Raw genomic sequence first — 19,752 nt, 5'->3', positions numbered from 1 at the left:
TGGCTTGTGAGCCATTTTTGGGACACGTGTCGGATTTGGCATGTGTGCAGTTTTGGACACACATGTGGGATTTGGTACATAATTGATTGCTTTCCTTTTTTGCCATTTTACCATATTTATTTTGTACCCTTTTACCATAACATTCCTTTATTACCATTTTATCATATTTTTTCCTACCCTTTCTTTCCTACCATTTTACCATACCATTTCTTTTCTACCATTTTTTAAGATAGTAGTTTGTCAGTGTATGACCATCACAGAGCAGGGGGAGGTAGCGGTGAAGCAGAAACCCAGGGAGAGTGGGGATGCAGGGGGCCCAGTGGGCCCCCTGCCAGGCCCTCCTAGTCTGCTGTCCACGTAACCCTGGGCTTTGGGACCCCAGGACCCCATCTTTGTCCCGTACCTGTCTTGGTTTGCACCCCTGACCCCCCAAACTCCTGCCTGGGGTCTCCACATGAACCATCCCGAGCGTTACGGAGGCTGACCTGTGAGATGCAGCGCCTTGTAGGCGACGATCCTGACGGCCTGCAGGTCCCCGGGCGGGCCCGCTGCCCCACTGTTGGGGTGAAGCAGCACCTGCAAGAAGCCCCCCCCACAAGCATCACTGCTTGGAGGCCCCCGGCACTCACCTGCACAAACACTCACACGACTTAACCCGCACCTCCGCCTCGGTCGCTTCTCATCCGATGGTTCCACTGGCAAAAAACTTTAACAGCTCCTGCTCAGTCGGTAATTCCATCAGTGAGTATCCATCTCCACCCATCAACAGCTGATTTCCCCTCCATCAAGGTCCATGGATCCTCATATCCCCTTTTGTGTACCCATGTGTCCCTAGACCCACATCGGGGCCCACACCTGTGTCCACTCACCTGACTCCCCCTTTCACAACTGCCTCACTGCCCATTTCCCTAGCCAGGTCAGTATCCACATCTCCATTTTTGTCTCTGTGCCCGTGATCCCATGTCAGTGCACCAGGGCCCGTCTGTCCCTCCCTTTGCCCAGCACTCAGGCCGCATCCATGCAGCCGTACCCCCACATCAGTTGGTTTATCATCAATCTTTGCCTGAAACAAAGGTGAACTGTGGCCCGTCCATCGGGGCAGCCCTCGCCCCTACTGCTGTTTTACCTTCAAGTCCATCCGTGCCTGCCAACAGGGATCTAACCTGATGATATTGACACGCGTAGTACTGGTTACACACTTAGCCCTTGCCAGCCACTTTACTAAACACTGCAGTAGGGGCCATTTTGACATGTCGGGCCCAGTCCCTGTCCCATTTCAGACTCACACTCTTAATCCCCATTTTCCTTTTTATCATATTTATTGAGCATTTATGTAGAGCGCTGTACTGACCACTTGAAAAGTTACACTACAAACTGACATTCCCTGCTTACGACAAGCTTGCACTCTAGAGGAGGCGATCTCACTGCCACAGTACTTAACAGCAAAGGCAGCACATCTGGGCAACAGAAGGGAGTGAGAGATGAATATTAATAGAGCTTAATCTACTTTGATGGACCCCCACAACTAGGGAGGGGCAGGCAGAGAAGGAGCCCACCAAGGAGCCTGAGAATGCACAGCCAGAAGAGTGAAGAGGATAGCCAGGAGAGGACAGACTCAAACCAAGGCTGGATAACATTTCCAAGAGAATGAGGTGGCCCACAGGGGTTAAAAAAAAAAGAAAAACCCAAAACAAAAAAAAAAAAAAACAGCCAAGAGGTCAAGGAGGATGAGGATGGAGCATGGGCCATCCGATTTGGCAAGTAGGAGATCGCTGGTGACTTCTGAGAGGGCAAGTATGTGGAGTGAGGGGGACACAAGCAAGGCAGATGCAAGGGGAGGAATCAGACAAAACGGTGTAGATGACTCACTTGAGGATTTTGGAGAAGAATGGAAGGAGAGAGAGGGGGTGATAACTGGAGGGGACCACAGGTCAAGGAAAGTTTTTGTTTTTTTTTTGGACAGGCAAGACTTGAACCATTTGCTTTCCAGTGGCTTCTTCCGCACTGGTTTCAAATGTACCCAAGATGGCTTTTAAGGAATGGGGTCCACTGGACAGGTGGACAGAATGGCATGCAAGAAGAGGAGAAATCTCTAGAAAAACCACCGGGAAAGATGGGAGAGTTGAAGAGAGGGCCAGAAGGGGCAGTGACAAAAGAGGGGCAATTTAACAAGGCTCACACCTCATGGTGTTCGTTTTCTTAAGAAGGGGGCTGGATCAACAGAAGGACCAACTGAGGCCCCAAGAAGTTACATGACTTGCCCAAGGTCACACGTGATGACAGAGTGGAGCAAGAACTAGAGACCGAGGCATTTTAACCCCCTGAAGCGTGCTCTTTCCAGTAAGCCATGCCACTTCCATATGTACAGATGGTTACATATCGAATACGGAACATTAATCACTGTGTTATTTCTTAAATGTGTCAGGACCCAAACCGAGCATTGGGGTGGATACCAGCAAAGCGGGTGCGATGCAGTCCTTGTCCCATGTGGGACTCACAGTCTCCATCCCCATTTTGCAGATGATATAACTGAGGACCTGACAAATACAGCCACCTAACCGCCTCCACACGGACAAGCGGCAGAGCCGGAATCCAGAAACCATGGCCTTCCGACTCCAATCGAGTACTCCATCAAAGCCATGCCGCCTCCTCTCCTGAGGGGATCACTCCTTAGCCGCCCCACACGCTCGGGACAGCTCCTCGATACATCGCCCCAACGATCGCATCCAAAACCTTCCATTGCGACAAAAGCTCCGGGAGCTGGAAGTCTTGACTCTGACGTGACACCAGTGATCCTCGTCAACATCACGAAAGGGGAATGGGGCCCCGCAGACGGCTATCTTGGAGCCACAAGCCGTCATGCGCCAACACGGACAGTTTTTAAGCGCCTACTCAATGCCCAATGCCATGGTGAATACCGGGTGATGAGATGAGTCGCGTCGCCCTCGGGCCCCCGCTGTGCCCGGGATCTTTGAGAAAACAGACAGGCCACTCCCCTCCGAACTGCATTTGGGGACTGCTAGCCGATCCAGAGTGCTGATGATCTTGTGACTTCTCTACAGTGCTTACTGTGAGCATGGAAAAACGCTCCCTGTCCCACTTGAGGACTCACAGTCTATGAGAGACGAGGCAGGGGGTCTCCTCCCCACTTTTCAGATGTAGAAACCAAGGCCCAGAAGGGTCACGTGACTGACCCACCATCACCCAGCGTGCCGGGCGTACAACAGACACTGAAATGCCCATCTCCCGATGCCCCACCACGTGGCAGTAGTGACTCTGCCTCACCTCGATTCCATCGGCATCTTTCGCCTACTACAGTGGAAGCCGGCCTCCTAGTGAGGCCCCCATCGCTTGAGCCCATACCTTGTGCCCCATCTGCGAGTGACCCAGGAGCACCTCGGACACATCCAGGCCGTCGTAGCTTCGCCAGGAGGGCAGGCGGGCTCCGGCCAGTGACACCAGCGTGGGAAAGATGTCCAGAGAGCTGTCGGGGAACATCAGGTCAGCTCTAATCGCACCAGGCCCCTCAATCGGGGCCACTCACCCCTCGCCCCACACTCACAGCCCTTCACCCTCCTCCCCACTTCTCCTGATCAATGGTATGGCAAGTGGGAGAGAATCAGGCCTTTAAGTTGCCATCTGACATCACGACCCAGAGTTTCTTGGTGGGTGTGGAGGGGAAAAAAACAAAACAAAAATCGAGGCAGGTGGGATACGCACAGCTCCCTACCTTAATAAGGCCGGACTGGTCACATTGGCTGGGATGTGACCGGGCCAGTAGGCGAAGGCCGGGACTCTGTGGCCACCTTCCCACGTGGTCTGCTTGGCAGCGCTTCCGCCTAGGAAAGGAAGAGGGTAGAACTGGAAAAAGGAACCATCTCACTGGACACCACCTCGGCCCCACTGAATTCGTATCCAGTCAACGCCGCCTCCGTGCCGAACCCTCTAGACCTTTGATGACCCAAGCCGGGATTCATACAGGAAATGCTCCCGCTTCTTCCACGTCGTCCCCTCCGTACACTTCCCGGACACTGCCGATTCTAACTGAAACCTCCCCTTGTCCCAAGTCAGATTTGCACAGACCCGGGCTGCTTTAGATGGCTTCTGTCCCATCCTTGCCTTCTTCCGCCTTGAACCCAGAGTCCCACACCAGACATAAATTTGCAGGCGTTTGTGTATATAGTTGATAGAGGGCAAGCCTGGGGCAGGTGGTCACATGTCCTAATCCCAACTCCCCCACTCGGTGAATTTGGGCAAGTCACTTCACTCCTCTGCACCTTCATTACCTCATCTGTAAAACGGGGACTAAAACCTTAAGCCCCACCTGGTGAACGGACTGCATCCGACCCCATTCGCTTTGATCCACTCCAGCGCTCATTGCAGTGCTTGACACCTGGTGAGCTCTTAACCTATACCAGTTTTATTACATACATGTGTCTACAGATAGAAGCAGAGTGGTTCCCTGGAAAGAACATGCGAGTGAGGACCTGTGTCCTTATCCCAGCTCCACCCCATCTTACATGGGTCCTTGGGCAAATCACATACCTTCTCTGGGCCTCAGTGAGGACATCATTAAAATAAGAACAGTGTGAGCACCACATCGGATAAGGACTGTAACCCAACTGAGGAACTATCTACCCCCATGTTTAAAAAAAAACAGTGCTTGGCACCTATTAAGCACTCAACAAGTACCATAAAGATGTCATAGAAAAAACGTAAAAAATACCAACACTTCAGTACATGCTTCATTCTACATTATATACTGATAGTGTATGCTGGATTTTTTTTTAAATATGTGAACTCCTCTTGGAGAATATGGAATTTTAAGGCTTGAAAAGCAGGGAGAGGAATCATGCCTCAGTTATGAAGGGCGAGTGGGTTCCACATCAGGGGAGGGACGGGTTTGAGAGGTCAGACGGGAGCAAGACGAGATGGATGTATGGCAAATAGGTTGGCATTAGAGGAGCCGAGTGAGCATGCTGGGTCATAGGAGGAAATAAGTGGGGTGAGGGAGGAAGGGGCGAGCCAAAAAGAACACCTTAAATCCAGGGGTAAGGAGTTTGGTTTCATGCCAACGTGTATGGGGAACCACTGGAGGTTTCTGATGAGTGAGGGAAAAACATGGACCTGACATTTTTGTACAAAGATAATCCGGGCAGCGGAGTGAAGTGTGGACCCGAGTAGGGGCCTGGGAGTCACAAGTCTTAGATTCTAACCCCAGCTCCACCATGCCATGGTCTTGGGTACATTACTTAGCTTGCATGGGCCTCAGTGACCTCACCTGTAAATGCAGAGTTCAAGACAGCAAACCCTACGTGGGACCAGGACTGTGTCCAACCCAATGACCTTGGATCTACCCCAAAATATAGTATGGTGTATGATGCACAGTAAAGCCCTTAAATGCAATTTTTTTTTTTAAAGAGTTTGGCCTTCTCAGGCACATGCTTACAGATGATTCTTATCAGGGGTGTCAGAACCAAGCACAATTTTATGCACATACCCGCACACACTCCCCCTATATAAACCCCCAATTATCAAAATGCTTCCCAACTCTCCAAACCGATTACCATTGCAGTGATCCACTGTGACATCCATGCTCAGAACTGCCCCCCGCTTGAGCTAGGCACCTTTCGCTTGCCCCATGGGGGCAGAGAGCACATTTCCCTATGTTCCTGGGGGGAAGCCTCCGACCCCTGCTCCCAGGCATACCTCACACCTACTGCTTCCTCCCTGAAAAATCCAGGCACACAAGCCGGATTCCGGACACAGGAATGGTAAGATGAGGCCCCAGGGGTGTGCCGGTCACTCAGACCCCTTGGCCCCCCCTACAGGAACAGGCCGAGAGGCGGTGTCCGTGGCACCCGGTCTTCCCCTATTCACCCCCGCTGGAGCGGCCAGGCAGATAGATGAGCTGGGCAATGACTCGCTTCCTCCGGCAAAGTCTGGGCCGAGGACCCTGAGCAGCCACCCCTGACTACCAGGGCTCCGGCTGAATCAGAATCAGACCAAAAGGGACCCTGGCACACCTTCCATGGAGCCAAGCCTCCGGAGACCCAAGTCCTACCCCTGGCTCTCCCACTTGCCTGCACGGTGATCTCGGCCAAGGCGCTTAACCTCTCTGGCCCTCACATTGAACCTCTGTAAAATGGAGATCTGATAGGTTTGCAGCCTTAAGGGGAAGGAAACATCTCTTGCTACGGAGACAGCGTCTGACGTGACAGCATGACAGGCCGTTGCAGAAGAGCAGCCTGGCTCGATGGAAGGAGTACCGAGCTGGGAGCTTATCCCGGCTCTGCCGCTCGTCTGAGACACCCCGGAAAAGTCGCTTCACTTCACTGTGCCGAGATTACCTCATCTGCAACATGGACTTGGATAAGTTCTCTGTCTGGCACGCTCACCGTCTCAGTCACCATCTCTTCATATCTATCTGAGTGCTTACTAGAAACCCTACTGCGTGATGAGTGCTAAATCCCATAAAAAATAAATAAATAAAAATGAAAACGTTCTCCCCAGACCCCGTGCTTAAGATAGGGTAAAGCCCTTCACAGATATCCACAGTGGATTCTTAGTGACACGCCACACAGAGGAGATCACACCGGCTCGGCCGCCAGTCGTCATCGACCCCGTCTCCGCCAGCTCGGCTCTTGAGCGACCGGAGCCCAGTGACAGCCCCCACCCCCACCTACCTTGACGTGTTTGCCAGGCCCCCAAAAACGGTCCCACGCTCCCAGCCAGCTGGCACTTCTGAGCCCAAGGGCCGTTGTCCCCTGCAAGGGAAAGAGAGAGCGTGTCAGGGGTGCGACAAACCTCACTACTACCACAATGCTTTTCCCGCACGGGACCTGACTCGGTGGGGTCAGACAAATCGCTTTCCCCTCTCCGTAAATTCGGTGTGGCCAGGGGACGTGTCTACCGACTCAGGTGCGCTGGAGTCTCAGAACAGTGCTGTGGACAAACATTCAGGAAATGCCACAGATGAATCCGTGTCTCGCTTCGGATTCTGCAGAACGGTGCGGCCCAGTATAAACAGGCTTAGCCATCCGGAGCCCTTCAGTTCCAACTCGCTCACCTACCGTGTGACCTCAGACAAGACACTTCACTTCTCTGGTCTTCCTTATATGTGAGGTGAGAATCACACCCATTCTCCCTACTTGATCTGCAAGCCTCAGGCACAACAGGGACCGCATCCCATCTTATGTTGTACTCCATTCAATCACGTTGACTGAGCATTTGGGAAAGTACAACCAGAAGACATTCCCCGCCCAGAACGAGCTAATGATGGAAAGGGGTGAGGCAGACAAACCTTAATATAAATAAATTACAGATACATAGCTGAGTGCTGTGGGGCTGGGAGAGGGTATGAACAAAGGCAACAAGGCAGGCCAACGCAGAAGAGGATAAGAGAAGAGGGGAGGGAAGTTGAGTCAAGGCAGGTCTTGTGGATAAGATGCCTTCAATAAGTCTTTGAAGTGGGTGGGGGAGAGTAATTGCCTGTCCGCTATGTCGAGGGATCGTGTCCCATTCCAGAAGCGGGACACGGGTGAGAGGTCGCCAGCCAGACGGACATGACGGAGGTAGAGTGAGAAGGTCAGCGTTAGGTGAGCCGAGGGTGCAGGCTGGGTTGTAGAAGGAAAGTAGTAATAATAATGTTGGTATTTGTTCAGCACTTACCACATGCAGAGTACTGTCACAGGGTAGATATGGGGTAATCAGGTTGTCCCACATGAGGCTCACAGTTAATCCATTTTACAGATGAGGTAACAGAGGCCCAGAGAAGTGAAGTGACTTGCCTATGGTCACACAGCTTAGTGGCAGAGTCAGTATTCGAACCCATGGCCTCTGACTCCCAAGCCGGGGTTCTTTCCACTGAGCCATGCTGCTCCTCTAAGTTGAGCTGGGAGAGGGCAAGGAGACTGCTTGAAAGCCAGTGGTGAGCAATTTATTTGATGTCAAGGTAAATGGGTCACCACTGGAATTTTTTGAGGTGTGGGGAAACATGTTCTGCCCCAGAGCTCAGCACACATAGTAAGCACTGACGACTACCACCATTCTCCCCTCATGTACCGCTCGCTTGGACACTGCTAGACCCATGATTCAGGGAAGAGTTGGCAAAGGAAAATCTGCTAGCTTGAAAACCATGGGAGCATCCCACTCCCTCATGCCCATAATTCCAGTTTCTGAGAAAGCTCCCCATTACCACTCTCAAAAGTGTTAAACTAGTTGCTGCACTGTGCTGTCAGGAGACCCAACTTCCAAGTACAGTTCTGCTCCTTCTCTACCAAGTCCCCACCTCTCTGGGCCTGACTCTCCCAGCTCCCTGGATGGGCCTCACCCGCCAGCTGTCCCCATCCCAAACGCTTATCACAGAGCTAATGTTGCAAGCACTGCCGTCACTGTGCCACCGGCCCCTTTACCTGAGAACCAGAGCAGGGTGGTCCCCCGTCCCACCGCATCCACCAGGTCCTTGATGCAGCTGAGCATCCGGTCCAGCTCCTGCAGGCCGGCACGGTAGGGCCCCAGCCCGGACGCCTCCCCCTGGGTCACGGGCAGCGGGACATGCATGGCAGCCGGCGCCAGATACAGCAGGAACGGGACTCCTCGCTCCCTGACACGGCAGACAGACACAAGTGAGACCCCAGAGCTACAATCTAACACCCACTCACCCCAAGCCCCCACACCCACCACCCCTATAGCACCCCCCGTCATCCCAGTTTTCTATCTACCCCCATCTCATTACAGGGCCTGGTACATAGTAAATGCCAAAATACAGCGCACACATACACAGCCACACACACAAAAATTGGTGCTATTAGGCCCTTTTCCTTCTCCTCTTCCCTCTGATTGGGCTCATCTACCCCACACCTTGGTGCAAATGCAGGAGATTTCTCAAGGGGCCTTTCTGGTCCCACCTGCCCAAGCCAGACCCATTAGTGGTTTTTCCTTAGCATCCACTTGGAAGCATCAAGATGCTTGGCGAGTCCACACCTGAGTATTATCACATTGAGTGATCACAGGTGCTCCCACTATTAATGGAAAAGGAGCAAGGAAGAAAGACGATGATTTGGTCAGTCTCTTCCTTGATTTCTATTTTACACAGTGCTTGGCACCAACTAAATATGCTCATTAATCGATAATGAACTGTTGCAATAGAGTATATCGTATGAACCGGACACCTATCCAGTGCACCACACTGGAATGAGGTCTTGGAAAGGTGTGACAATGAGATTTCCCAGAAATCTGCAGGATACATCAGGGAGATTGCCTCTGTTCTGTTCCCCTGTTGGTTAATGTCAGCAGGCCGAGCATCAGCTGGAAGAGAGAAGCAGTGCAGCCTAGTGGAAGGAGCCCAGGCCTGGGATTCCAAGGACCTGGGTTCTAAATCCCAACTCTGCTCAGTTTCTGCTGTTCATCCTCAGGCCAAGAGCAATTGTTCTGGGCCTCAGTCTCCTCACCTATAAAAATTTTCAATCCTATATGAGCACTTACCATATGCAGAGCACTGTACTAAGAACTAGAGCACTGTACTGAGCGCTTGACTCAATGTTTAAAATAGCAATTAAGACTGAGCCCCATTTCAAAGATAGACTGTCCCATTTGATTTTTTTTTAATCTACTCCAGCACTAAGTACTTTATGCACATAAAAATATTTTTTAAAAAAAAAAGACCCAGTCCAAAACACGAGGACAGACTGATCAAATGGGGCAGTTGTGAACTTTTGCGCATGTGCACACAAACAGACACACAAAATGAGCCCTTCAGGGTTCTCTTACCTTGCCCGGTGGATGAATTCTGCAGATTTCTGGACATACTGGTCGGCCAGGCGGGTCAAGTTCACAGGTTGCTCCACGATGCGGAGGTTCTCGAAGAGGGGCACGGCTACGTCAGTGTAACAGTCTTTGACTCTGTGACTGAAGGGGATAGAACACATGTCTTTATGAAGGGGTGGGTGGGAAGCATCCTTTGCCAAAAGGTGGTGAACACACCCTCAGCCCAGCCTCGGGGAGATTCATTCATTCAATACTATTTATTGCACTATTTACTACTAAGAAGCTTAGCAAAGTGCAACAGTGACAATTCCTGCCCACAATCACACTTAAAATCTAGGGAGGGGGAGATAGGCATTACTACAAATAAAATTAAATATATATACAAAGGTGCTGTGGGGCTGGGAGATGGAGCGAAGAGCAAAGGTAGCCATTCAGATTGACGCACAAAAGAGTGAGAGATGAGGAAGGCCGGGGCTTAGTCTGGTAAGGCTCCTTAGAGGAGATGGACCTTCAATAAGGCTTCGAAGGTGGGCAAAGAAATTCTGTCGAATTTGAGGAAGGAAGGGCATTCCAGGCCAAAGGCATGACATGGGTAGGGGTTGGCGGAGACTGGCAAAGACTAAAGCATGGTGAGAAGGTTAGCGCTAGGAGTTGAGTGTGCGGGCCGGACTGTAGAAGGAGAGAAGCAAAGTAAGGCAGGAGGGAGCCAAGTGACGGAGATGCCCTTCGCTTCACCTCATCCTCAGGGAAGAGTCTCAGGGATGAACCCGGACCCTTATGTCTTTCAAAAGAACAGGTACCCGAGCGATAGGGCCACGGGGTTAAAGAGCGGGGAAACCTGCCACTGGCCTTTAAGTGGCCACGATGGGGGGGGGGGGGGGGGGGGGGACAAACTCTCAGGGCCTCTTTCTCCATGAGAAGCACGGGGGTGATTTAGGGGAGACAGTGTGGGAAGCAAGTGTGGAAAGCAAAAGTGAGTTCCAGGAACCAAGCATCGCTGGCCGCCGCTACCTAGAGGCCACATGGCCTAATGGAAAGGGCACCCAGGACTGGAGTTAGAGGATTACGATTCTAGTCCCAACTGTGTTACTGGCCTGTCAGGTTACCTTGGGTGAGTCGCTTGTTCTCCATGGCTCAGGTTCTTCATCTGTAAAATGGGGATAAGGCCTCTGCCCTTCCCATGCACGACGGGGACACAGACTGGATCATCTCACAGTGACCCCAAAGCTCGGCACAGTGCTTGGCCCACTCTGAGTGCTTAACTCTGACCACCGTTACCTTATAAATAAGTTACCTGGGGGATCCAGGTGCTCGTGGGCAGGGCGGGCAGGGGGGCCAGTTGTACCCCGGCGTATCAGTGCACCCCATGTCGTGACTGTACGGGATTCCGAAGTAATAGTCAAAACCTGCAGAGAGATAGGCCATATCAGTACCCCGATCCCGGCCCGGCTCCCCATGAATCTACCTTCTCCTCCCAAGTTCCTTTCCCGATGAAGTACTGGCCGGCCGCCTCGGGGAATGTAATTAAAAAGGAATCTGATTTGTGTCCATTTGGCCAGGCTCACTCCCCGCCTCCCAGGCCCTCCCACCCGGGCTCCCCAAGACCCCATGCACCCCCGTCCTGGGTTCCCGCCTCGGGAGCGACCCCCAAAGCCGGCCCATCTGCTCCTGACAGCGCTGAGACAGCATCATCCCCAAACTACTTTCGCAAATCAGAAAGACTGCCCTGTTAAAGAAAGCCGGCCAATGACAAAACCGTCTCTTACCACGGAAGTTGGGGTGGTAGGGGCCAGCGTGTCCCAAATGCCATTTACCTGAGGGAGAGAGATGGAGAGAGTCAGAAGTGCAAGTCCCCCCAAATCCCAGTCTTCCCCCAAAAAGTGGGGCAGAGAGGGAACGGGGACAGAGTGCAAGCAGGAACTCTCCTGGCATTCTCCCTCCTTGAAGCACAAACCAGAACCCCCGGGGAGAAAAAGTCACCAGTCAGATCAAGATAAAAGGCCAAACAGGAAAGCTCAGCCACCAGACGCCAAGAGAACTATGTGCGAGTGTTTGCTGCCGCTCTCCGTGCTTAAGTGATGATTTTGCCAGATACCATGATGGAGGTCAACATCTACGTTCCCACAGAAGACACCACCAAATTGCCCTCAACACTGAATCACTGCCCACTCTGGACCCTGTAATAATAATGGCATTGTTTAAGCAGTGCTTACAATTTGCCAAGCACTGTGGCAACTTATGGGGTAGGTACAGAATAGATTCTAGACTGAGTCCGTTGTTGGGGAGGCATCTGTATTTGTTGCCCAAATGTACTTTCCAAGCACTTAGTACAGTGCTCTGCACACAGTAAGTGCTCAACCAATATGACAATGAAAAATCACCCACATTCCCTGTCCTCCCAGGCCACCTCAGAGTGGTGAGGAAACTGAGGCCCAGAGCACATTTGTGACTCATTTATGCAGCACGCTGGCTATCCTGCTGGCCGATCCTCTCCTCTCCCCAGCCCTTAGAATACTCTGCACTCAGTGGTTTTTATGGAGCACTTACTGTGTGCACAGCACTGTCCTAAGCACTTAAAGTACAATGCAGTAATCGACAGTGACATTCTTTGACCACAACGTGCTTCCATTCTGGGACACACAAACATCAACACAAATAAAATCACATATGTATGTACAGTAGGCCCTGAATAGATCTTGTGGATTGGCAGGAGAGAAATTCAAACCCTGCGGGTCTGACTTTATAGCCCTTCGGCCCCAGAAGCTGAAAAGTTGTCACATGGGGGCTATCTGCCTTGGGAAAAACATATCATAGTTCTGGTTCTCAAGCTGAGGAAGGGAAGAGATGACACCTTTCTATATATTTAATATTGACATGAAGGATATAGTTATAATCATAAGGAATAAACATCCTGACAGATTAGTCTCTCCCCCCTCAAATCTGTGCCCCTGAAAGAAAAAAGAAAAGGACTCCTCGATTCAGACTGAAGCAGATGGGCAAGAATCACTCCATCCCAGCAAGCCCGGATCACAGAGGCCAGCAGGGCATTCATTGAAGAATTCCCAGGGGAACCTGCCTACAGAACCTACTGCCAGGAACCCACATTTCCCATGGCAAATTGGGCAGAGCCCGGGCCTGGGAGTCATAAGGGACTGGGGTCTAATCCCCACTCTGCCACTGTCTGTGTGATCTCAGCCAAGTCACTTCACACCTCTGTACTTCAGTTAGCTCATCTGTTACAGACTCATCGGTTTGGGCGTAGTCCCTGTGGGTCTGTCTTAATCCCCATGTATCTACTCCAGCTCTTTGTGTTTTTTGGGTTTGGTTTTTTTGATATTTAAATGCTTAGCGACAACCATTTTACAAAGACCCCCCCCCCAACCACCTCCAAGGGAACCAGGGTGTTTTGGGGACCACATGGGGTCCACCAGACACAAAAACCCATCCACACCACCACAAAGACCCTGAAATATTCCTGGGAAACTCTGTAGTGTCAGGCACCTCCAGCCCGCCCAGAGACATCCACTGCCCAGAGAGGCCAGAAGCCCTCGAGGACCGACCATCCAACCGACAGATGGCAACCACTGCTGCCTCTCCTGCTGATCGAAGTTTCCCTGAAGCTCAGCACAATGCCGCTCTGCACCCGGTCAGAGCTCAATATGTACAGCGGCTGGATTGTTGTACAGGAGGCCCAGAGGAACCCCAGGAAAGTGTTAGGCAGCAAGGCCGGACCCCACGGTAACCGGGAGGGATCCTCACCCCGGCCAGAGAGTGTTTCAGGCCAGCAGCCACAGAAGGAGCCTCGGCTCTTACCTATCACACCTGTGGCGTAGCCAGCCTCCCGCAGGACCTCCGCCAAGGTGGTCTCGTTCAGGGGGAGGCCGCCCACTGACGTGACCGCAAAGTTGTGGGTGACGCCGTTGCGGATGCCCAAGCGGCCCGTGAGCAACGAGGCGCGGGAGGGAGAGCACGTGGAGGCCGCTGCGTGGAAATCCACAAACCTGGTGAAGGGAGAGAAAGAGGGAAAGGTATTGATTTGTCTCAACTGAGGAAAGGGATGGGGTCAACATGCCCCTGACCCAAACCACTTCGAGATCCTCTTTCACCATTCCTCTCGTGCACAATCCTCCCTCCACCCCATGACAAACTGGATCAGGGGACACGCATAGAGACACAGAAACATCCTTAACCATGTGCTCCCTGTGTCTGAAGGAAGTTGGACATGTCCTCCAGGACAACCATCTGCATTCATAACAGTGCCAGCATATTTCCCTCTTCACACCACTACAGCATCCAACACCTCCACTTCACCTAAGCACATAGGGACTCAACCCTCCTCCTGGGGCAGAAAACATGTCTATCGACCCTGCTGTATCCTTCGTTCCCAAGGGCTCTGCCCAGTGCTCCATCATGACCACTCAAAACAAAAGGATTCATTGTACTTAGACATTTCAGAATCCATGTCCCCAGCTAGATTTTAAGCTCCTGGAGGGTCGGTGTCAACTATTGCATGAGAGGCTTCGAAGTGCTCAGTACTGTGCTCTGCACATAACAAGCACTCTGAAATGATCAGCCACTCACCTTCACTGGCTCCGGGCATTCTTGCCTTTTCGGCAAACGCACTGATTTTGTCTGCCTATCATCCAGCTACTTAATAAATGCAACTGCTATAGCTGGGATGAGAGAATCTGTGGTTTCAATTCAGCCTCATTTATTCTTATTGTGTGCAGAGTTCTGTATTGAGTGCTTGAGAGTTCAATACAACAACAGACACGCCCTGATGACAAGTTTATGGTCCAGATAGTAAGGGGGAGGAAGGAAAGAGGACAGACATTAATATAAGTTACATAAATGTTTCCAATGACTGTGGGGCGGAAGGAGGGAAGAACGAGATTAAGTCAGGGTGATGCAAAAGGGAATGGGAAAAAAGGAAAGTGGGGCTGATGAGAGGTCTCAGAGGATATATATCCTGAATAAAGTTTGGGAGGATAGAGGGGAGAAGAGAAGTGATTGTCGGATTTGAGAAGGGAAGGCATTCCAAGCCAGAGGCAGGATGTGGGCAAGGGGTTGGCGGCAAGATAGATGAGAACAAGGAAGGGTGAGAAGGTTAGCAGTAGAGTTAAGTGAGCAGGCTGGGTTGTAGGAGGAGACTAGGGAGGTGAGGTATGGACACTAGGGCAAGGTGATGGAGTACTTTAATGCCAATGGTGAGGAGTTCCTGTTTCATTCAGAAGCGATGTGATTCAGAAGCGGATGGGCAACCACTCAAGTCCCTCAAATAGCGGGGAAAACATTCTAATTTTTTTTGCAGAGAAAGGATCTGGGCATGGATTGGAGTGCGAAGAGAGAGGAAATTGGGATATCAGCAAGGAGATTGATGTAGTAATCCAGGCGGGGTAAGATGAAAGATGGTATTAACACAGTAGCTGTTTGGATGGAGAGGAAAGGTCAGATTTTAACATTGTTGTGAACATGTGACCGACAGGATGTAGGGATGAATCGAGTATGTGAGTTGAATCAGAGAAAGGAGTTGAAGATAATGCCAAAGGTGACGGGCTGGTGAGACAGGCAAAATGGTGATTCCATCTACAGATTGGGGGAAGACGGGGCTTGGGTGGGAAGGAAACACTACACTGGAACAAGTGACTATATTGTTAACTTTCACTGTTTAGACACTGGAGTGGCAAAGCCTGTGAAGAAGTCACTGAGCGGGGAGCGGGGGGGAGGAGAGGAGAAGAAAAGAGGTCGATTCCAGGCCGCTGAATAAACAAGACTCATCCCAAGATGGTGGCTAGGTCTCTGATGGCTGTAAGTAGTTTTGGCACTCAAAAATGGAGACCTTCCATGTGATACATTGCTACACTAAGAGAACCCAGCTACTGATTAGAGCAAAGTGACCATGGTAGGTGTTGGATCAACGGCGGGACCTGGGTTCTAGTTCGAGGTGCTGCACCTTCTCTGGGTCTTGCTTTCCTCATCTGCAAAGTAAAACATTAATACCAGTTCTCCCTCTCAAACCCTGAGCCCCACACGTGACAGGGATGGGGTCCCAAAGGATCACCTCGCACCTACCCTAGGGTCCGGCCCATAATGTGCACCAGACATCGTAAGTTTTAACCATAAGGCCGCTTTCAGTTGAATGAGCCGAGGAGTCACACTGAAGATGGCCACCCGTCTCCAAAAAGACGGAGTCCACTTGGCTGAACAGCCCAGACAGCGAGCGGGAAGTCAAGGGCAATAAGGTCAACTAGCTTGGTTCCCCTCAAGCAACAGATGAAAGAAACACTAGATAGATGCAATAGCAAGGCCCTGACACTAACATTCAAAGATATTTGCATTCAAACAGCACCTATCTGAAGAGCCATTATGCAGCCTCCTATTGATCCATGGGGCTGGCAGTTCCCTGAAGCCTGGAGCCTACTTGCCAAACCCACCCCTGCAAGTCACAGGTAGCCCTCACCCAAGTCACCCACAGGTTTCTTGGCCATGGCCACCTTCACAGCACTCCCAGTCAGTCAGGCCTGGGCCTCCTGGAGTGAGGAAAAGTGTCCATCGTGTGACCTTGCCCCCACTGTATCCCAGAGGGATGAGGTGGCTATCCCGAGGTCATCTCCGCTGCCATGCCCCACCTGGAAAAGCTGCATGTCATCAAACATTAGTCACTAGATTCCAGGATTAAGATAATGATAAGTAGGCAAGCCATAAGGAACCGTCTCTGCATTAGGCCCCAGTCTCCCAACATTAGAAGAATGGATCCCCACCTATTTGGGGTATTTACTGAGTGCCTCAGGGCAGAGCTCCCTGCTCAAAGTTACATAGCAGAAGAGTGGAATCTAGACCCTAGGTCTCCCAATTCTCAGCCCCTATTCTTTCTACTAGATTATACTATCTCTGTAGAAGACGTTTTCCTTGCCCCCTCTCCCCATGAGAGTATAAGCTTCCTGTGAGCAGACAGTGTGACACTTGGTGATTCTGTATTTACCAAGCCAATAAGACCCAGTGGGTCAGAAGCATATTCTAACACTAGCTGTTTTTTCTCACCTTTCTCCTAGGGCTTGGCACATAAGTGAAAATAATAATGATATTTAAGCACTCACTATGTGCCTTGTTTCTATTTATCGGGATAATGTTCTTTGTCTTGTTTTTGTTTTGTTCTGTTGTGCTCTGTCTGAATTGCCCTATTAGACTTTGAGCCCATCCTTGGGCAGGGATTGTCTCTGTTGCCAAATGGTACATTCCAAGCGCTTAGTACAGTGCTCTACACATAGTAAGCGCTCAATAATTACTATTGAATGAACATTCCAAGCACTGGGGTGGCAACAAGCAAATTGGGTTTGACACCATCCCTGTCACCATATGGAGCTCATAATCCCTCATTTTACAGATGAGGGAATCGAGGCAGAGAATTGAAGTGAGTTGCCTAAGGTCACAGCAGATAAGTGGCAGAGTCAGGATTAGAACCTATGATCTTCTGAGTTCCAGGCCCATGCTCTATCCACTACATCGAGCGCTTCTTATAAAAACTTATGCTATGCCAATCACTTTAAGCCGCAGGGTAGCTACAAGATATTCAGGTCTTACAGACTTTTAGACTGTGAGCCTGTTGAGCAGGGATTGTCTGTTGCCAAATTGTACATTCCAGGCCCTTAGTACAGTGCTCTGCACATGGCAAGTGCTCAATAAATACCACTGAATGAGTGAAAGGTCCCACCTGGGACTCACAATGTATGAGGGAGAACAGATATTGAATCTCCATTCCAACACTGTGGCAACAGATTTCAAGCAACACCCCCCGAAAAAGAAAAATAAATAAGTCACAAAACAGGCAGGTGGGGGAACCTAAAATAAAGATCCAGTCCTCCAACTCTCAGGCTCATGCTTTTTCCTCCAGGCCTCCGTTAAAAGCCACCATTAGCTGGCAGGAAGAGGGAAAGGGTAGGGAGAAAAGTACAGAAATATTCACCTCCTCCAAGAGCCCAGAATTCTGATTCTGCCGTGTAACAATCACTGACATCACAAGCCAACGGGATAAAAGGGTCTCCCACGATCCACCAAGCCGTTAATATCATCAACCATGGCAGGATGAGCAGAAGACCCGATCCTGGCAGGTAAAGATGAGTCAACATATTCAAGCCACATTTGGCTTTTACTTTCACATTCAGAGCAAGCAAACTTTCATTCTTAGGCTTCTGTAAAGAATCAAACATGCCCTTTGGGGTCGGATTTGCTTCACAGCACTGCTTACTAATAAGATTTTGGTGGTCAGAGCCTGAGAAATCCCCTGTGGACTTGGGTTTCCTTAATGACAGACTTAAGATCAAGATTATGTACTGAACACCTCATGCAAATAGAGCATCAGAAGCACTTAGGAGCCTGCAGCAGACATAAAAGCCATTTTCCCTGCCCTCAAGGAGCTTCCCATCTAAGGTGGTGGGAGGTGGGGAGAAGATAAGTGTTTTTGTTTTTTTTTTACATTAATAGAAGCAGCATGAGACAGGTGGGGTATTAAGCTCATTGTGGACTGTAAATTTGTTGGATTGTACTTTCTGAAGTGCTTAGTACAGTGCTCTGCACACAGTAAGCACTCAAATACGATGGCCAATTGAACGAATAAGTTTTCCTGGAATTAGATAGTGTAAGTGAGCAAGTAGGTATGTTAAGGACTGCGAGATGGATGTAAATGCATAATGAGATAGGTTAGGTTGAGATGGTATGGTGAGCTGGGAATCAAGGAAGGCTTCCTAAAGGAGAGGGCAAGACTTGGAAGACAAGAAGAGTGGTGGACTTTAAGATGAAAAGCAAAGGACAGATGAGTAGGCTGGAGAAGAATGTAGAGTAGCTGTGTGGAGCTTCTTTGCCATAGCTCAGCTTCTTTGCCATAGCTCCTGCTATTATCATAAACTAGTCTGTTTTCCCGACTACTTCCAGATGGAAAAAAACCTAAAAAGAATACCCCACAGAAATAAAAAGCCCCAAAAAGCCCTAAAATCATTCAAGTGCTTCTCTGTAGAATCAGGGACACCAACAAAACCCTTCAATTTGTAAATAGTCAGGAAATTCAAGTTGGATTCTTCCAACGGCATATCAGATATTCAATAGACAAAAAGGCCCAAACCAAAATGTGTCTCAAAACCCCCCACCACCCCAATTCTCCTAGGCACTGTGACCTAGAACAAAGCACGGAACCCGAATTCAGAGGACCTGGATTCTAATTCTGGTGCTGTGACCCTAGTCAAGCCATTTCTCTGTGCCTCCCGTTTCCTCAACTGTAAAACTTCAATGTCTGTTCTCGCTCCTACTTGGACCATAAGCCCCTTGAGGGACTAGGGACTGTGTCAAACCCGATTATCGTACATCTCCACCAGCACTTAAGTGTTTGATGCATTGCTAAAGTTAATAAAAAAAGGGTCTTCACTACACCTTGGCTTGAACCCAGTGGGAATGCCCACCAATGGGGCTGTGTGAGGATGAGGCCCACCTGTTCCCAGAAAGTCAGGGGAGCAGTTGAAAAGCCTGTAAAGAAGATAAGAAAAAAGGAAAAAGACCAACATCTGACCATCACCCTTGACTGTTGTGATTTGGCTTTGAGGGATTTATCAAAGTGGAGTCCAAGGTCTCACACACTTACCTCATCCCCTCGGCAGCCATTTTATCCAGTTGGACAGTATCCTTGCTCTCGCCCACGTTGGCCCCCAGGTCTCCCCAGCCCATATCATCAGCTAGAACGACGACAAAATTAGGTCTCCGAACATCCGTCTTCCCGCCGACTTCGCAGTCCGCAAGACGAAGCCATAGGCCCAGGCCCGTAGTCAAGAGGAGGGTCTCGAGCAGAACAAACCCCCGCATCGCCTGAAGACGGCTCCTTCGGCCCAGGATAACCGGCCTCGTCTTGCACCTCCGTTCCTCCTCTCACTACACAGACTACTCCCCCGCCGCCTTGTGCTTCCTCGTGACTGCCACAAGTTCCGTATGCCCAAGAACTGT

The 19,752-nt window shown here is 50.5% G+C and overlaps 2 protein-coding genes across 2 annotated transcripts in view; one reads left to right on the top strand and one right to left on the bottom strand.

Annotated features, from left to right (window-relative positions):
* Positions 1-19,752, bottom strand: part of ARSG (arylsulfatase G) — a 21,239-nt gene extending 1,487 nt beyond the window's left edge. Inside the window, exons 1-10 of the mRNA XM_029079668.2 lie at positions 19,397-19,752; positions 13,582-13,769; positions 11,535-11,582; positions 11,063-11,174; positions 9,772-9,909; positions 8,415-8,605; positions 6,687-6,767; positions 3,731-3,839; positions 3,364-3,484; positions 486-576 (exon numbers count right to left, since the gene is read on the bottom strand). Coding sequence (XP_028935501.1) covers positions 486-576; positions 3,364-3,484; positions 3,731-3,839; positions 6,687-6,767; positions 8,415-8,605; positions 9,772-9,909; positions 11,063-11,174; positions 11,535-11,582; positions 13,582-13,769; positions 19,397-19,614 — 1,297 coding nt within the window. The 5' untranslated portion in view covers positions 19,615-19,752. The remainder of the gene's footprint in view (positions 1-485; positions 577-3,363; positions 3,485-3,730; positions 3,840-6,686; positions 6,768-8,414; positions 8,606-9,771; positions 9,910-11,062; positions 11,175-11,534; positions 11,583-13,581; positions 13,770-19,396) is intronic.
* Positions 17,792-19,752, top strand: part of SLC16A6 (solute carrier family 16 member 6) — a 43,067-nt gene continuing 41,106 nt past the window's right edge. Inside the window, exon 1 of the mRNA XM_029079671.2 lies at positions 17,792-17,876. The gene's annotated coding sequence lies outside the window, so the exon portion shown is untranslated. The remainder of the gene's footprint in view (positions 17,877-19,752) is intronic.

Source organism: Ornithorhynchus anatinus, chromosome 15, assembly GCF_004115215.2.
Source record: "Ornithorhynchus anatinus isolate Pmale09 chromosome 15, mOrnAna1.pri.v4, whole genome shotgun sequence".
NCBI lineage: Eukaryota > Metazoa > Chordata > Mammalia > Monotremata > Ornithorhynchidae > Ornithorhynchus > Ornithorhynchus anatinus.
This window is presented reverse-complemented; position numbering and strand designations above follow the sequence as displayed.